The sequence below is a fragment of the Notolepis coatsorum genome (assembly GCF_963971535.1).
Source record: "Notolepis coatsorum genome assembly, chromosome: 11".
NCBI classification, from domain to species: Eukaryota; Metazoa; Chordata; class Actinopteri; order Aulopiformes; family Paralepididae; genus Notolepis; species Notolepis coatsorum.
In genome coordinates, this window is record NC_140175.1 from 92,789,273 (window position 1) to 92,807,209 (window position 17,937).

At 43.6% G+C, this 17,937-nt stretch overlaps 1 protein-coding gene across 2 annotated transcripts in view; it reads left to right on the plus strand.

The window, feature by feature from the left end:
- The window catches only part of ctif (CBP80/20-dependent translation initiation factor), a 216,500-nt gene that overhangs the window by 80,085 nt on the left and 118,478 nt on the right, over positions 1 to 17,937 (plus strand). For both annotated transcript variants that reach the window (XM_084324355.1, XM_084324356.1), the window contains exon 7: positions 4,719 to 4,797. In XM_084324355.1, the coding sequence (XP_084180481.1) occupies positions 4,719 to 4,797 (79 nt within the window). The remainder of the gene's footprint in view (positions 1 to 4,718; positions 4,798 to 17,937) is intronic.

The following is a 17,937-nucleotide window of genomic DNA, read 5'->3' on the forward strand; positions in this document are numbered from 1 at the left end:
GCTCTGTTCTGCTCTGTTCTGTTCTGCTCTGCCCTGCTCTGCTCTGTTCTGCTCTGCTCTGTTCTGATCTGTTCTGCTCTGTTATGTTCGGTTCTGTTCTGTTCTGCTCTGTTCTGTTCTGCTCTGTTCTGTTCTGCTCTGTTCTGTTCTGCTGTGTTCTGCTCTGTTCTGCTCTGTTCTGTTCTGTTCTGTTCTGCTCTGTTCTGTTCTGCTCTGTTCTGTTCTGCTCTGTTCTGTTCTGTTCTGTTCTGCTCTGTTCTGCTCTGTTCTGCTCTGTTCTGTTCTGCTCTGTTCTGCTCTGTTCTGTTCTGCTCTGTTCTGCTCTGTTCTGTTCTGCTGTGTTCTGCTCTGTTCTGCTCTGTTCTGTTCTGTTCTGCTGTGTTCTGCTCTGTTCTGCTCTGTTCTGTTCTGCTCTGTTCTGTTCCGTTCTGCTGTGTTCTGCTCTGTTCTGTTCTGCTCTGCTCTGCTCTGTTCTGCTCTGCTCTGTTCTGTTCTGTTCTGCTCTGTTCTGCTCTGTTCTGTTCCGTTCTGCTGTGTTCTGCTCTGTTCTGTTCTGCTCTGTTCTGCTCTGTTCTGTTCTGCTCTGTTCTGTTCTGTTCTGCTCTGTTCTGCTCTGTTCTGCTCTGTTCTGTTCTGTTCTGCTCTGCTCTGCTCTGCTCTGTTCTGCTCTGCTCTGCTCTGTTCTGTTCTGCTCTGTTCTGCTCTGTTCTGCTCTGCTCTGTTCTGTTCTGCTCTGTTCTGTTCTGCTCTGTTCTGCTCTGCTCTGTTCTGCTCTGTTCTGCTCTGTTCTGTTCTGCTGTGTTCTGCTCTGTTCTGCTCTGTTCTGCTCTGTTCTGCTCTGATCTGTTCTGTTCTGCTCTGCTCTGTTCTGCTGTGTTCTGCTCTGTTCTGCTCTGCTCTGCTGTGTTCTGCTCTGTTCTGTTCTGTTCTGCTCTGTTCTGCTCTGCTCTGTTCTGCTCTGTTCTGCTCTGCTGTGTTCTGCTCTGTTCTGCTCTGTTCTGCTCTGTTCTGCTCTGTTCTGCTCTGCTGTGTTCTGCTCTGCTCTGTTCTGCTCTGTTCTGTTCTGCTTTGTTTGTTGGTGTGGTGTTGTTTTTGGTGCTCATGTTCTGAGCCTCATTTCCCAGAGCCTCCTTAGCGCTACCTGCGTTGTACGGTCTACCTAGGTCTTCCTTTAGTTGTGCAGGTGTTTCCCAGAGCCTCCTTGTGATCCGAGGCACAGTATTAACCAGTAATCAGTCTAACATTTAGCTTTTCAAATCGACAGTTGCACACTACAGTGCACATCTACTACTCTACTGCATGCAACACAGGATCTCATTAGTCTAATATTAATAACTGTAGTTCCAAAATAACCTTTTTGTCTTTTTATCCTGGACTTCCAAGAAGTCCCAGACGATGGCTGATATATCCCAATTGATGCTCTTTATTAAAAAAATGTGTAGCCTAATATTTTTTTATTGAAACTATCCCAAGGTCTTGTCTTGACTCTTACGCCCAATCCCAATGCCCCACCATTTGGCCGTAAAGTAAAGGACTTGAGTTTCTTTAGTGATACGTATATTTTGTACACATCAGCCTATTTGTTTTTTGCAGAACTTGGCATAACACTTTTGCCTTTGAGGAAAAACACACATATAAAAAATGACTTGTTGGCATACGTGATCTCAAAATATGCTGTAAATTAAATGCTGTGTTTGATACACTCAATAAATCCATAGTAGGCCTATGATCATTAATATATGTTAAACTACACTGTAGGTTACGTTTGTAGGCCCTGCGATAACCAAATAACGTACAAAATATACATATCATTACAGAAAAGTCCTTTCCATTATTTTACTACTGATGACGTAACAAGGGGTGTCCCATTTCTTAGGTAAAGATGTCAACCCCTTCCCCTTGTAGCTCTGTTTTGAAGTGCCACTACCCAGTCGAGGGTGCTCCAGAATTAAACTTCAAACCTTTATTTATTCTCGAAAATACAATTGAGGTCACGATTTTCAATGTCGTCGAGACTTTACAGACATTTCAATGTACACTTTTTTTTTTGTAAATTTTATACAGATTTATTTTTTAGCGTTTATCGCTTTTTTCTACTGGGCAGTCCAGTAGAGAGAGAGAGAGAGAGAGAGAGAGAGAGAGGAAGAGCGGGAGACAGAGTGGGGGGAAGACATTTGGCAAATGACGCCGGGTCCGGGAATCGAACCCGGGTCGGCCGTGCCGCGACGCAGCGCGTTACATGGTTCGCCACTTGGGCGCCCCTGCACACATTTCTACAATATAACAATAATAAATATTAATAACTTTTTAGTACTATATACTGGGCTGCACGATTTTGGGAAATAATCTAATTGCGATTATTCTGACAGATATTGCGATTGCGATTTGCGATGCGATTATAACATATTTAAAAAAAAAATTACAAGAAGAATGTTGCTGCTTTCTGTAGTCGGGTCCCAACTGCAAAATTACTGTATTACCCTGTATTATACACTTTTACTATCATGTAGACTATTCTGCTTTGTGTTTACATGTGATGTATTGTATACATGCACATTTATTATGTTCTTGTGTGATGTATCGCACATTTTATTGCTGTGTGATGTATTGCAAATGTTATTGCTGTCATCTTGGCCAGGTCTACCTTGCAAAGGAGTTCTTGTATCTCAATGGGACTTCCTGGTTAAATAAAAAAAAAAAAAAAAATGTTTTTTTTTTTCTTTTTTTTTAATTGCAGGCTTGGCGATTTGATAATTGCATCATTCCAAATCGCGATTTCGATAAAAAAACGATTAATCGTGCAGCCCTATTAAGTACTTTTTTTCTTTCACACATGGACCGCAGTCCAGAGTGCCCCATGGCAATTAGTATAACATGAACATAGGCATAAAATCAGCACACAATTGACAGAATAAAAAACAATGCATAAATTGCAGACATAAGAATAGGTATAAAAGACAATAAAAGTAGTGCGATGTAAACGTGCAGACTTAAGAATAGGCATAAAATAAGTTCAATGTCGCTCGAAGGCATGTGAACCCCCCCGGAACAGTCAGTCCCCCGAATACCTCACACATCAATCTCTACCACATCCCCATCCAAGACACACCCTCCGATAAAGCACATCATGACCGAAGGAAAACACAAACAGCCGGCGTGCCACTCACACCGCCATGCACGGCGACAGGAATGCCACCCCTGCGGGCCGCACCATCGCCCCAACTAGTGGTAGCAGGGCAAAGGGAATTGGGATTGGCCCTTCAAGGGAGTAGCAGATGATCTTTATTAGGCATAGCTTCCTCTTCTGCAATATTACATTGGTGTGAAATGATTATGACACCACTTGTTGTGTTAAAAACTTAATTCATGAGCCCAGACAACTGAGACAATGGGTTTGCCACCACTTACCGTCGCGGCTGTCCCTTAGGGAACTGTTAAGGTAAAGTCTGGGAAACACTCACAGAGAAGCCAGCTCCTTTCTGAACAGTGTAGCTTAGTTAAGGTACATCGAAACTGGGAAACGCTGCCCTATTCTATCCTGTTGTGTTCTATATAGGGGTGTAAAAAGTACCCAGAAATTATACTTAAGTGAAAGTATGGGTACCGTCTCAAAATCGTACTCAAGTAAAAGTCAGAGTATCTGGCTAAAAACACACGTTAAAGTTAAAAAGGTTTCTACTTTTAAATGTACTTAAGTACTAAAAAGTAAAAGTAAAAAAAAATTCTGACTGTCTATTCTTCTGATAGCAAGATCCCCGCTTTCTAGTCTTGCACAAGGACCAATCAGCATGGGTATGGGCGGGTACATTTTCCATTGATGCGGATTTGATTGGCTGTTTTTAAATAAAGTGCGGCCACAGGATTAATAACGTTAACGTTAGTTCGGCCAGAGAAACAAATATACAAATTAAAATGGTTGGACCTGTGAGATTTGTACTTCGTAGGTCTGCGTTTTAAATGTAAGGAGTAACAAGTATGTTTTTTTTCTCTCTGAAATGTAATTGAGTAAGAGTACAAGTATACAAACCTAATAATACTTGAGTAAAGTACAAATCCCCCAAAACAGTACTTAAGTATTGTAACGAAGTACAATTACTCAACCCTGGTTCTATACTGTTGTGTTGTGTTCTGCTCTGCTCTGCTCTGTCCTGTTCCTTGTTGTACTGTTGTTGTCTCCTGTCCTGTCAGTGTCCTGTCCTGTTCCTTGTTGTACTGTTGTTGTCTCCTGTCCTGTCAGTGTCCTGTCCTGTCCTGTACCTTCCTTGTATTGATCCCTCCAATTCGTCTACTTTTTTGTGCTAAAGTTTCCCTTGACTGACTGCGTCTCCATCTCTGTTCTGTTCCATTGTACGTTATTCTACCTGCTGTAATTAGTCCAGAGTGATTAGCCGTTTTTGTTGTGTCCTCTGTCTGTTGTACTGCCTCTTTTCTTTCTTTCTTTCTTTCTTTCTTTCTTTCTTTCTTTCTTTCTTTCTTTCTTTCTTTCTTTCTTTCTTTCTTTCTTTCTTTCTTTCTTTCTTTCTTTCTTTCTTTCTTACTTTCTTTCTTTCTTTATTCTTTTCTTCCTTTCTCTCTCTCCATCTCTTTCTATCTGAATTCAGTTCATAGGTCTTACATCACAACAACAATCACAACAATGAAATTAACTTTATCAGTAGAGTATACATGGTAGAAATGCCAAGCATTGTTAACCCCCCTCGCTCCCTTTGCTCTGTAAGGATGATTAAAAGCAAGTTCGAGGAGGACGACGGCATAGACATGAACGACATCGAGCGGTTCCTCCCCCACCTGCACTCGGTAAGTCACTCACCTCGACGTTCTCTTCTGGGAAAATACTCCCATCTAGATTATTTTCTCACGATGGATGATGTTTGCTGTTTTGTTCCTCCGGTCTGTGGCCCGTCCGGTCAGTGTCGTGTGTTGGTACCAAGACAGGGAGCCCCTCAGTGTACCACGGTTGATCAACTAGCTCCCTGCCAACATGACCAGCTGTATTTGTTGTGCGACAGCGCTCTCTAGTGGCACCGGGGATAAACTGCAGGTGTCGATGAAGACAGCTCCTCGGCTGTGGAATGCCCTCAGCGACCATCTGAGAGCACCACAGTCTGTTGAGGTTTTTAAAAGGGGCCTAAAAACATTTATTTTTAACAAGGCATTTGCCTGAATTATCCTTTTACTTTTTTTTTATCTTTTATTTTATTTTAGGCTGTATGTTTCTTCCATTTTCATTGGTTGTTTTATTCAATTTAATTGTTTTTATTCATTTTACTTTTTACCTTTGTAGCACTTTGAGATTTTCACAAATATAAAGTGCGGTACAAATTGTATCTATTATTATTATTATTGATTGATTGATTGAACATTTTATTAACAGATTGCAGAATGGGTACAATACAGTAGGCGGGGTGGGTGGGGGGGGGGGGGGGGGGGGGGGGGTTAACTGTACATTGGATTCTTGACGAAATCTTACTTGGTTCCAAGAAGAGGGTCTCGTGTATTATCGGGTTTAATAGGACATTTATTGTACATTGGAGGGGGTTGCGTTAGGACATTTACAGGGGCCAGTTTCGAATTGCAGTCTCTCGTAGGTGCTCTTTGAGAGTGGTTTTGAAAGTGGGTAGTGATTCACATTCCTTTACAGCTGTGGGTAGTGTGTTCCACATTGATGTGGCATAATTGCGAAACGTGTTTAGTCCCTTGTTTGAACCGAATCTGGGTTTAACATGATTTGTGGAGCTCCCTCTGGTGTCGTGGTATTCACTGACCTTTGGGAAGTATTTTGACATGTACATGGGTACCTTAGTCGTGTAGTGTATCTTGTAGACCAGGCCCATTGCAAGTTGCTGTACTCTGTCGTCTACTCTAAGCCATCCTAAGTTGTCAAAGTGGGCAGGGGTGAGGTGGGTTCTAGGAGTAAGGTCAAGTAGTAGTCTGACCAGTTTGTTTTGAGATGTTAGTAACTTAGTTTTTAGCGCCTTTGAGGTGCTTTGGTACCATGAGGTGCAAGCATAGTCGTAGTACCCTTGAATGAGTGCTCCTGCCAGAGTCTTCATATGCATACCGCCGTCCTCAGAACATCCACTAGCAGTACAGTGTATGGATATTTGCTGTGTTTAGTTTCAGAGAGGTTCAGTACATGAAGGGCAGTGACCTTATATTGAAGTGAGACATGAATATAACATAGATGTTATAATGGAATGTACTGACATTGACACATTCACTTTTGCCACTCCTTTATGTGGACCTTTGGTGTCATCTAGTGGTCAGACTTGAATCCTGCATTCAGCCGTGAATGACTAGGAACAGGGCGCCAGACTAACTTTTTTTTTACATTAGTTGCACCAGTGCGCCTAACTTTTTCATTTAGGTGCACCAGCACATAATTTAGGTGCACTCAAAAATGTTCACCGCACCTTTTGCCGCTGCACTAATCCATTTTAAGCGTTACATCTCGAAAGTCATGGAGAAAATAGTCTACGAACAGGTCGAAAAGTACCTGGCGGAAAAAAAACCTAATCTACGAATTCCAATCTGGCTTCAGAACATCCCACTCCACTGACACATGCCTCCTCTATTTGAACGACCACATCAAACAAGAGGTGGACGCGGGCAAATACTGCGGCATGGTCATGCTGGACCTACAAAAGGCCTTCGACACTGTCAATCACTCCATTCTAATGGACAAGCTAAAAGCAATTGGTTTTGATAGCCTATCAGTGAGCTGGATGCAATCCTACCTGGAGGGGAGAGAACAGATGGTAGAGGTAAACGGTACTCTATCCCCCCCCCTCACAGTGAGCTGTGGTGTTCCACAAGGAAGCATACTAGGACCGCTACTCTTCCTAATTTATGCAAATGACATGTCGTCAGCCTGTGACTGCAACTTGTTCCTGTTTGCGGACGACTCAGCCCTGCTGGTCTCTGACAAGAACAAATTGCAGGTTGAAAAAACCCTCAGCACGGAACTAGGCAAAATCTGCATATGGCTCGCTGATAACAAACTATCATTACACATGGGCAAAACAGAGTCCATTCTCTTCGGTTCAAATAACAAACTCAGCAAGACCGACGGATTCTCAGTTACTGTGGGTGACAATATTGTCACAAGGAAAGACGAAATTACCTACCTGGGTTCCATCCTAGAGGCAAATCTTTCCTGTGACAAAATGGCATCCAATGTAATAAAAAAAAGTCAACCAACGAACTAGATTCTTGTACCGGATCTCCTCTCTGGTAAACAAGAATACCCTGAAGACTCTGGCAGGAGCACTCATTCAAGGGTACTATGACTATGCGTGCACCTCATGGTACCAAAGCACCTCAAAGGCGCTTAAAACAAAATTACAAACATCACAAAATACTGGTCAGACTACTACTTGACCTGAACCCCAGAACCCACCTCACCCCTGCCCACTTTGCCAACCTAGGATGGCTTAGAGTAGACGACAGAGTACAGCAACTTGCAATGGGCCTGGTCTACAAGATACACTATACGACCGGGGTGCCCATGTACATGTCAAAATACTTCCCAAAGGTCAGTGAATACCACAACCACTACACCAGAGGAAGCTCAACAAATCATGTTAAACCCAGATTCGGCTCAAACAAGGGACTAAACACGTTTCGCAATTATGCCACAACAATGTGGAACGCCCTACCCAAAGCTGTAAAGGAATGTGAATCCCTGCCCACATTCAAAACCGCTCTTAAAGAGCACCTACGGGAGGCTGCAATTCGAAACTGGCCACCGTAAATGCCCAAAACCCCCACCACCTCCTAATAGACAGTCTCCTCCCCACCGCATGTATATATTCCCTCCCCGCCGTATGTATATTTCCCTCCCACCCACCCACCCCCTCCTAATGTACAGTCCCCTCCCCATCATATGTATATACTCTGTCAGGATCTAGGGGTAACAGTACTGTATATTTGAATACCGCCTATGTCACAAATGTATCAGTACTAAATACCTATATGTCCCTATGCCATAAATGTCATGTATGTTGTGTATGTCATAAATGTCTATATGAATTGAAAATGGGGGACCCTGATGGAAACAAGACAAACGTCTTTCTCAGGTCTGCATCCCCTTAACAATTGTATGTATTGAGCCGTACTGTATTGTACCCATTCTGCAATCTGTTAAATAAAGTTTTCATTCATTCATTCATACATTTACCGTTACCTTTTTTGTCAGTTCCCATACACATTAGTAATTTCTTAAGATATTATGTAAATGATTGTAAACAGGAATAAGACAGGTACAAGCACCGCAACATTTTTCTTTACAATTCAATTTTTAATTCAATTACGAGCTTGTAGCTACTAAGTGAACTTGTGGTGGGCGTGGTTTCAGGTGTCACAGTGGCACATGGCTATTTAGTTTACCCCGGCATTCAGCCAATAAGAATGTCAGGGTAATGATCAGAGCCAATCAAAGGCAGAGCGGAGCGGGTCTTTGCAGAATGCACATGGCCATGGGGGGAAGAGACGCTACACATTACACACAGACAGACAGACCTGCTGGAATATGAGGTGCACCAGCGCGACGAGGGGAAATATTCAGCCGCACTGCACTGATTTTTGCATAGATGTTTGGGTGCACAGTGCAACAGTCGCACTCTGGAGCCCGGAGGAAGTACCTAGTTACACTGTCCTAGACAAAAAATATGTTTATACATCTAAACATTACCTTGTCCACAACCCTATATTTACCAGAGAACATACACCCAACCCAGCCCCCAGGTAGAGTTTAAACAAATACATTTTCTTTATGGTGAATGTCAGCTTGGCCAAGGAGTGAAAACCAAAGCAAAGAGGGCTATGTCTCAGAGCACTTTGTACATGGACAAAATGTTACACTGCCTCCCAGTGGTGATATGTAGGCATAACATATAGAGATACAGCCAAACATGAGGCCAGGAGGAGGTGCCACATACAAATGACTCTCTTTACACTAGTTATGTAATACTTACATACACCATTAAAAACATAGGACCCTAAGTAATCATTTGAGATGCAGCTCAACACTGTATGTTCATCTTTTCTATCTTTCGATGGATACTAACTTTGGTACTAATATATTTCACTTCAAAAAGTTGTACAAAGAAAAGATAAATAGACAGTATAGCACAGTTTAGTATAGTATTGCAGTTTAACATAACAGGATAATATAGCATAGCATTACAGTATAGGCTAGTAGGAGTATAGTAATATAGTATATAGGAGATTAACGTAGAATAATAATATATTAAAATATTGTATAATACTGTATACCAATATAATATAGTGTAGTATAAATAGCATGATTTAGTTATAGTATAATACAATAAAAATAATACAATTATATAGAAGTATAATATAGAATAATACATTATATAATAGAACAGTGTACTATAAATATATAGATACATGTGTGTGTATAAATGAATAAACCTCAGTAAATATGCAATTTAACTGATAGATACACAACATGTATTTATGTATGTTCATTTAATTGTGTTGATGTTTTCATTTCTGCAAAATAAGTATGTACATTTGGTTTGGTAAACATTGCGCTATGAACAGTCTATCAGTGTACAGTATGTGTGTAGGGGCAGGTACAATAAGAGTTTTCTTCTTCCTGTTCCTTTCGGCCATGGAGTTTAGTGGAGCATATTAAGTGAACTGAATGTACTGAAGACACTGTTGGACTGTAACAATTCCATGTACGAATAAATAAAAATGATGATGATGAAACCAAAGTACCAAAGTTAGTATCAACCGAAAGATCCTCTGTGGCTACGTTCACACTGCAGGCCAGAGTGGCCCAAATCAGATTGTTTTGCTCATAATGTGACTCGGATCAGTGTGAACAGAACAAATCAATATCAAATCTGATCTTTTCAATTCCGATTTGGGCCACTTTCATAATGTTGTCCTAAATCAGATACAGGTTTGATTTCTTTGCAATGCGACCTCAGTCTGAACAGTCATGTGACTTTCATGAGACTCTTTACATCCCTCAGGGCCGCGCTGGGTCTTGTAACACGGTGTTCACTGTGGCCCTGTGGGACACATGTGGTGTTGTAGGTTTTACCGTAGGTCACAGGGGTCACCCTCCCTCCCTCCCTCCCTCCCTTCCTGTTTTGTTTTGAGCCAAGATGTCTTCTACTTTTCATATTGTTGTGAGCCAAGATGTCTCCCTCCGCCCCTCGGCTTTCGAGTCAAGACGTGTTTCAAACCCCTCTCAGATTTTCAGCCAAGATGACTTCCACCACCCCTCTCTAAGTGTGTGGAGCCAAGATGGCCTCCACCTTCCTTCCCCTCCCGGCTTTTGAGCCAAGATGCATTTCACCTTGTAACAAGTGTTTGAGCCAAGATGGTCCTAGTTGCACTGCCAAGATGCCTTCCTCCCTTTCATCGCCTTGTCGGAGCCAACATGGCTGTTTCCTGTCAGTCAGATAGGATTTGTTTGACTTCGTTTGCATAGGATGTTGGCTGGCAGCTGGGGCATGGCAAGGTCACTTGGATCTGTTTATTTATTTGTTTTCTCTCTCTCTCTCTCTCTCTCTCTCTCTCTCTCTCTCTCTCTCTCTCTCTCTCTCTCTCTCTCTCTCTCTCTCTCTCTCACACACACACACAAACGCATACAGATACACGCACTCTCTCCTTCTAACTTGCTTTCTTCACTATTGCACACACACACACACACACCACACACACACACACACACACACACACACACAGCGGCTGTCTGGAGCAGAGTTCTGCCAAGCTGAGTCATGCACCAGTAACGCCACTCCATTGTTGTCCTATTGTTTCTCATTGGCAAACATAACCACACCAGTCTCAACTCCTCATCTCACCTAGCCTCTGAAATCACCCAGGACCACACCAGTCTCCTTACCTAGCCTCTGAAATCACCCAGGACCACACCAGTCTCCTCACCTAGCCTCTGAAATCACCCAGGACCACACCAGTCTCCTCACCTAGCCTCTGAAATCACCCAGGACCACACCACACCATACCCCTCACCTAGCCTCTAAAAGCACCCAGGACCACACCACACCATACCCCTCACCTAGCCTCTAAAAGCACCCAGGACCACACCACACCACACCCCTCACCTAGCCTCTAAAAGCACCCAGGACCACACCACACCATGACCAATGGAGTTCTGGGAAAGTAGCATTGACAGTATTCATAGTAAGCAGACATCTTATAATCGAATAATAGGTGATTTGATATTGAAAGACAACCGTGGCCATTGAGCTGTGGCATTGTGCAACAGAATTCTACTGAAAAGGTATATTGGTTGTCATAAGAAGACAATGAATAAAGGATTTTTCTTTTAAAACTAGCTCTCTTAATAGAAAAAAAAAGTGTGAATGAAGTACCAGAAAGCTGCTGATAATATACTTGATGGTGTTGTAATTGAGATGATTAACTTTTGTGATGTTTTCAATATTTTCTGACTGCTGTAAAAGCTATTATTCCTACTACCTTTTTACTTGTGTAATAAAATCAATGACGAGTCAAAAAGCCATTCATCAATTGCCACATGATATCCGTGACTTCTCAGACTTCTTCCAAGTCTTCTTTCGAGGCAATTTGTGTCCCAGTTTCAAAAGTGAAGTTCGATCGAACACAATTATGTAGTGCCTCATTAATTGCCTCGGATATGTGAAAAAGAATATTGATCACGGTGCGCCGTATATGAAAATGTTGAGACACAAATGGCTTTGGCTCGTACAGAGCGTTTCCACCCAGGCTCCTTTCTCACTGTGGAAGGAAAATACACTGAAGAAGAGAGGTCTGTAATGGGTGACTGGTTAACATGGCTACAGTGAAGATGAGGTCTCGTAGGTGACTGGTTAACATGGCTACACTGAAGATGAGAGGTCTGTAATGGGTGACTGGTTAACATGGCTACACTGAAGATGAGGTCTCGTAGGTGACTGGTTAACATGGCTACAGTGAAGATGAGAGGTCTGTCGTAGGTGACTGGTTAACATGGCTACAGTGAAGATGAGAGGTCTGTCGTAGGTGACTGGTTAACATGGCTACAATGAAGATGAGGTCTCGTAGGTGACTGGTTAACATGGCTACAGTGAAGATGAGGTCTCGTAGGTGACTGGTTACCATGGCTACAGTGAAGATGAGGTCTCGTAGGTGACTGGTTACCATGGCTACAGTGAAGATGAGGTCTCGTAGGTGACTGGTTAACATGGCTACAGTGAAGATGAGGTCTCGTAGGTGACTGGTTACCATGGCTACAGTGAAGATGAGGTCTCGTAGGTGACTGGTTACCATGGCTACAGTGAAGATGAGGTCTCGTAGGTGACTGGTTACCATGGCTACAGTGAAGATGAGGTCTCGTAGGTGACTGGTTAACATGGCTACACTGAAGAGGAGAGGTCTGTTGAAGGGGCTGTGTATGAGAACTGTTTGGGTAAAGCCGGGCGATATTATCTTCTGGACATCAGAACATAGAGTGGTTTCCAAGGTAATCAAATGGAAGAATGTATTGTCAACGGTTGTTATTATGATGCACACAATTGTTTTGTTGTTGTTTTTAAGATCAGATGAGATATTCTTTTATTGATCCCCTTGGGCAAATTCGGGTGTCATAGCAGCATGGGGGTGGAGGGAAAGGAGGTACAGGTATGGGCAGGGTAATAGTAGAAGCTAAAGCCATAAATATAGGCAATAATTAGATCTGATACTATGAGTAAAAGTAAACAGTAATACACAAGGTACCCTAACAGGCATGATATATGTTGTAGTCTGTGCAGGTCTACGATCTTCTATATCAGACAAACCTTGCTCTATTGTAACCTGGGGTTTAACCCCTTGTCTTCTCTCAAGCGGTTCCAGTGACTTCCAGTGGTTCTAATAAAAAGGACTATCAGTGCAGTCAATATAGGGCCCGTTTTAGGTCACAAGAGGTCCGACTCCACACACACGCGTAATGGTAATGACCTGAGGCTCTTTCACCCGCCGGATACTGCGGGGGCGAGACTACGTCACCCTCATACCCCCCCCCCCCCCCCCCCCCCCCCCCTCTCCCCCTCCCGCACTTCCTCCCCACTTCCTCCCCACTTCCTGTTCGCCTCCCGCCAGCAGCCAGAATAGCCGTACAATGGGATGTGGAAAAGCTCCACTCTTGAGTGTTTAAATATATAATTCTATGGCTTAAATACCTGGAAGGGAAAGTCAGTGGAAAGAAGCGGTTTCCTCACAGTGAGAGATCGCTGGACGCTTTCTGGCCGGGACCTTTTACTAGTCTCTGGAATGTTAACACACACACACACAGACACACACACACACACACACACACACACACAGACACACACACACACACACACACACACACAGACACACACACACACACACACACACACACACACACACACACACACACACACACACACCCAGTGACCCTGTCCCGCACACCGTCACGTCACGTCCACGTGTCCCCTCCCAGCGGTGCGTTGTGATGACACAGAGGCGTAGACGGGCCAGACCTATAGACCTTGTGGGAAACATATAATAACTTACTCAGTCGATGAATCCGGTTCATACAATTTATTAACTCGGAATGAAAGTATCGAATACAGAATAGTCAGAGTATGGCTGGATGGCCCTCATCCAAGTGACTAGCTAGGAGACCCGGAAGTAAGGGACCGAATCACAGAGAGGGGGCTCCTTTATACCCAGAAGAGGGGGGGGGGGGGGGACACTATAAAATGGGTAGAGGGGTAGGTGGAGTGACAGCGCAAACACACCAGTCGCGGGCGGGCGACCAGCGCTTCACTTTCGCTCCCATGTTAACAGACGTAGCTGTGCTCACAAGCGGCCGCACGACTCGCGGGGGGGAAGTGATCGTTTTCGCTTTGGTTGGATTGCGCCACACGTGCATTTTCACAGAAATACACTCAATATCTGCATTATTACCACACATATAGATGTTGTTCAACCAGCTAATGTGTCTGTATCTTTCCCAATACAAATAAACCATATTACGTACTATACTTTTTCAGCAGTACAGTCACACTGATCATCATTCTAAAATGAATTCTAACATTCTAATTAATTATATAATAACTGGTTATACATGCAAAATGGACAATAGAACACTGGAACTGGAAATCTTTAAAAAAAAATCTTCAAACAGGGACTGACTTCGCAATAGACTAGGCATTTACAGCTGTTCCTCCGTGCACTTTCGCCCGCTCTGAAGTCGGACTTGGTGTGCCCGGCCACGCGCGCTGTTCTCGCGCGGAACCCGCGAGTGCATGTGTGGCGACTGGTGTGTTTGCGCTGTGACCAATAACCTCACCCTGAATGCTTCCAAAACGAAGGAGCTAGTCATCGATTTTAGACGTAGCAAGCTCAATTACCATAAATGGCTCAGAGGTGCAGATGGTGAGCAGTTTTACATTTCTTGGGGTCACTATTTCAAATGACCTGAGCTGGCACTCCAATACCAGCACCATTGTTAAAAAGTCCCAGCAACGTCTTTTCTTTCTTAGGAAACTGAAATAGTTCACTAATAACAGGGGGATTCTACATAACTTCTATCGCTGTGTGATTGAGAGCGTTCTTACTTCCTCCTGTACTGTATGGTTTGGTAACATTACAGACCAGGAGAAGAAATCTCTGAACAGAATTGTGCGTCTCGCACGCAAGACAATCGGGGTTAGTCTGCCAGCTCTACAAGAGATCTATGGTGCCAGGCTGCTTTCCCGTGCCTCTGGCATTATCAACAACCCCTCTGGTCACCCAGCCGCAGGCCTCTTTGTCCCCCTCCCCGCGGGCAGACGCTACCGCTCTATCACATGCTCTACCTCTCGGTTTACTAAGAGCTTCTTCCCCAGTGCTGTGCGCAGCCTGAATAATTCAAAGACCAACGGCTAGATTTGTATGTTATTTAATTTTTTTTAATTCTGTGTGTTACAGTAGTCAGGTTGTGGAAGTGCTGTTTCTGTGTGTCTGTGCATTACGCACTTTGATTATATGCACTTTTACTGTAAATTGTGCCTCTATGCATTTCATTATGCACTTTACTATGATATGCACTTTAGGGGATGTTGATCTTAACCTTACCATTTGTCCTTTTATACCGTCTGTGTTTTGTTCTTACTGTCCATGTTTTGTTGTACTGTTTCTGCTCTGCTGTATTGGTTTAGTTGTAGACACACAGTCTTGTTCTGTACCTGTATTCCAATGTGTCATGGCAAATAAAATCTCTGACTGACTCTGACAGGGAGTTAAATCCCTGAGGAGTGGGCGCCTAAGTGGCGAACCATGTAACTCGCTACGTCGCGGCACGGCCGACCCGGGTTCGATTCCCGGACCCGGCGTCATTTGCCGAATGTCTTCCCCCCGCTCTGTCTCCCGTTCTTCCTCTCTCTCTCTCTCTCTACTGGACTGCCCAGTAGTAAAAATAAAAAAGCGATAAACGCTAAAAAAAATTAATCTTAAAAATAAATAAAAAAATCCCTGAGGAGTGGACCCATCCTTTTGGAAAGTAACAGACATGCCATGCCGCAAGGTGTCCGTCATGAAAGTTACGCATTACTTCCTCTCAGAGTGAGAAACCCCTCATCCCCATCCTCAATCTGTGTGAGCAGATTTCTTAAATTTTTTTTATTGGTTGAATGTTTCAGTCTCTCTCTAATGCCCCATTGTCTGCTTTATTCTGTTACTAGCATGACCAGAGCCACTAACCACGTTTGCTAGCTCGCTAATTAGCTAACGTTGGTGACTGGCTAACATGGCTACAGTGGATATTTCTTATATTGCATTTATAACAAAACACAAGATACTTGTGTGTTGTGCCCTAATGATACGGATAAGCGCTCAGTGAAGATACCCAATCCTGTTGCCAAAAGACTTAAGAGGTCTGTCGTTAAAGGGGATACCAGGATGAAATAGGGCATCGGAAGTGGACAATTTATCATGCTCAGAGCCACGTCAAAATACATGTCTGATATGAAAACAAATCGACTTGTTGCATTGTAGAAACACAGACGCACGTTAGATCCCTCTCATGGAGGTCAAAAGGATTCTATGTCAATTATATTTATTGTCTAAGTCAACGGTCTACTGTCCAGCCAATGGAGCGATCTGATTGGCTCTTCTCACTTCTCTCAGTAGGCTGGCCTCTGTACTGTACCATCTACAGCCCCTCCTACAGCGCCCCCCCCCCCCCCCCCCCCCTCCTCCTCAGTGACAGTGATCTGCCTCTGAGTCATCTTCCACCCCTGCTCTCGCTCTCTAGGGGTATTTTTCCTGTACTGGTCGTAGCTTTTCTCGGGTGCAGCTAAACTGTTTACAGTCTGCGCCGCCACCGCTGTAATGGGGCGCTAACCCATGCCAGCCCCGATGGGGTCGATTCCCTCCCATCAGCCGTCTTTCCAAGCCGTCACATGGACTTTCCATCGTTGTAAAGTAAACCTACCATTGTGGCTTTCTCCAGGAGCTGGTATAGAATAACCGCACCCATCAATGGTCCAACAGTTGCCTAGCAAGCTAGTTCTAATTATAGCTTTTCAATCAAACTAGGCTGTCAATCAGAACAGTCATGGGAGAGAGGGATAAACCGCCTGCACTGGACAACAATTTAGAAAACACTGAAAACAACTTTGAGTTATAGAAATGATATAACTGATAATGAATATGACTTTATCCAGCCAATATCTGACCGATACCTGGAATTCGGTATCTGTATTCAGCGGTACGTCCAAACTTCTCAACTTCAACATTTATTTAGAACATTTTGTTATGTATTGTTGTTGTAACACACCACACAAAATAAATCGCATGATCATATATTGTGTTTTTTAAATGTGTAAATATCAACATTATCTGGCCATCCTCAGTAAATATGATCAAACTCCTCTGACCCCGTCTGGTCTTTCCAAAGACCCAAGAGATGGGACAGTATTTGTGGAAAAGGCTCCCTCTTGTCTAGTATCTTATACTAAACCTGCAACGGTAGCGAAATGTGGTACAGATTGATCTAGCGTAGCGGTTCTCAAACTACGGGTAGGTGAATTGGCAAATTTTCTTTTTTAAATCAAATGAAAAATCTACGAGCCCAACTTAGGTTGAGTTTTCCCACCTGGCAGCTGTGTGTATTTTCCATGTCTCGCCCCTTTAGCAACAGAATTCACATCTCACTACATCCTGCGCAGATAATTGCGGAGACCACGTCTGGTCTTTTGTGAGTCCGACGAGCGCAAAGTGCTGCGACGTGCGCGAGCGTGCGTGACGGCTCATATGAGGGCCGCCAAACGTTAAGAGTGTGTTCCAAATGCTGGCAAAAGAAAGGCAGATGGTAGTAGTAGTGACACCAGCACTACTAAAACGAAACGGAGTAAAATAAGTTATGATCCTAAATACCTTGCATATGGATTTACTTGGACTGTCCAAGAAGATGACCCGAGACCACAGTGTGTTTTGTGTTACAACATCCTCGCTAACGAGAGCTTTAAGCCAAGTACAGTAAATCACAGCGGCACTTGGAAACTAGACATGCTGAATTTACAACGGAACCGCTAGCTTTCTTCCCGAAAAAAAAGGCGAGAGGACAGAGGAGGACAACGAGGGTCAGTGAGAGGACAGAGATGAAGAGAGGTAACGTCCAGCCGGTGGGGACGTGGAAGGGGCTGAGGCTAACTCCTGAAGGATGAATCAGATTCCCTCTCCCTGCTCAGGAGCACGTAGGCTGCAGACAGAGGGGCCAGCCAGTCTGAGTCGCTTCAGCTGCCGAGATAGGCCGGATTTTCGGCACTGACATTAATACAAGATAAATACAGATCTCCGCCTCTTTCTCAGCACAACGCAGCCACGTATCATGGAACTGTGTTAAAATGTACAAGCACACCCTTCCCATTAATTAAGTCTAGTTTTTTCTATTCTTGAAAAGCACATGTGAACGCATTTTTC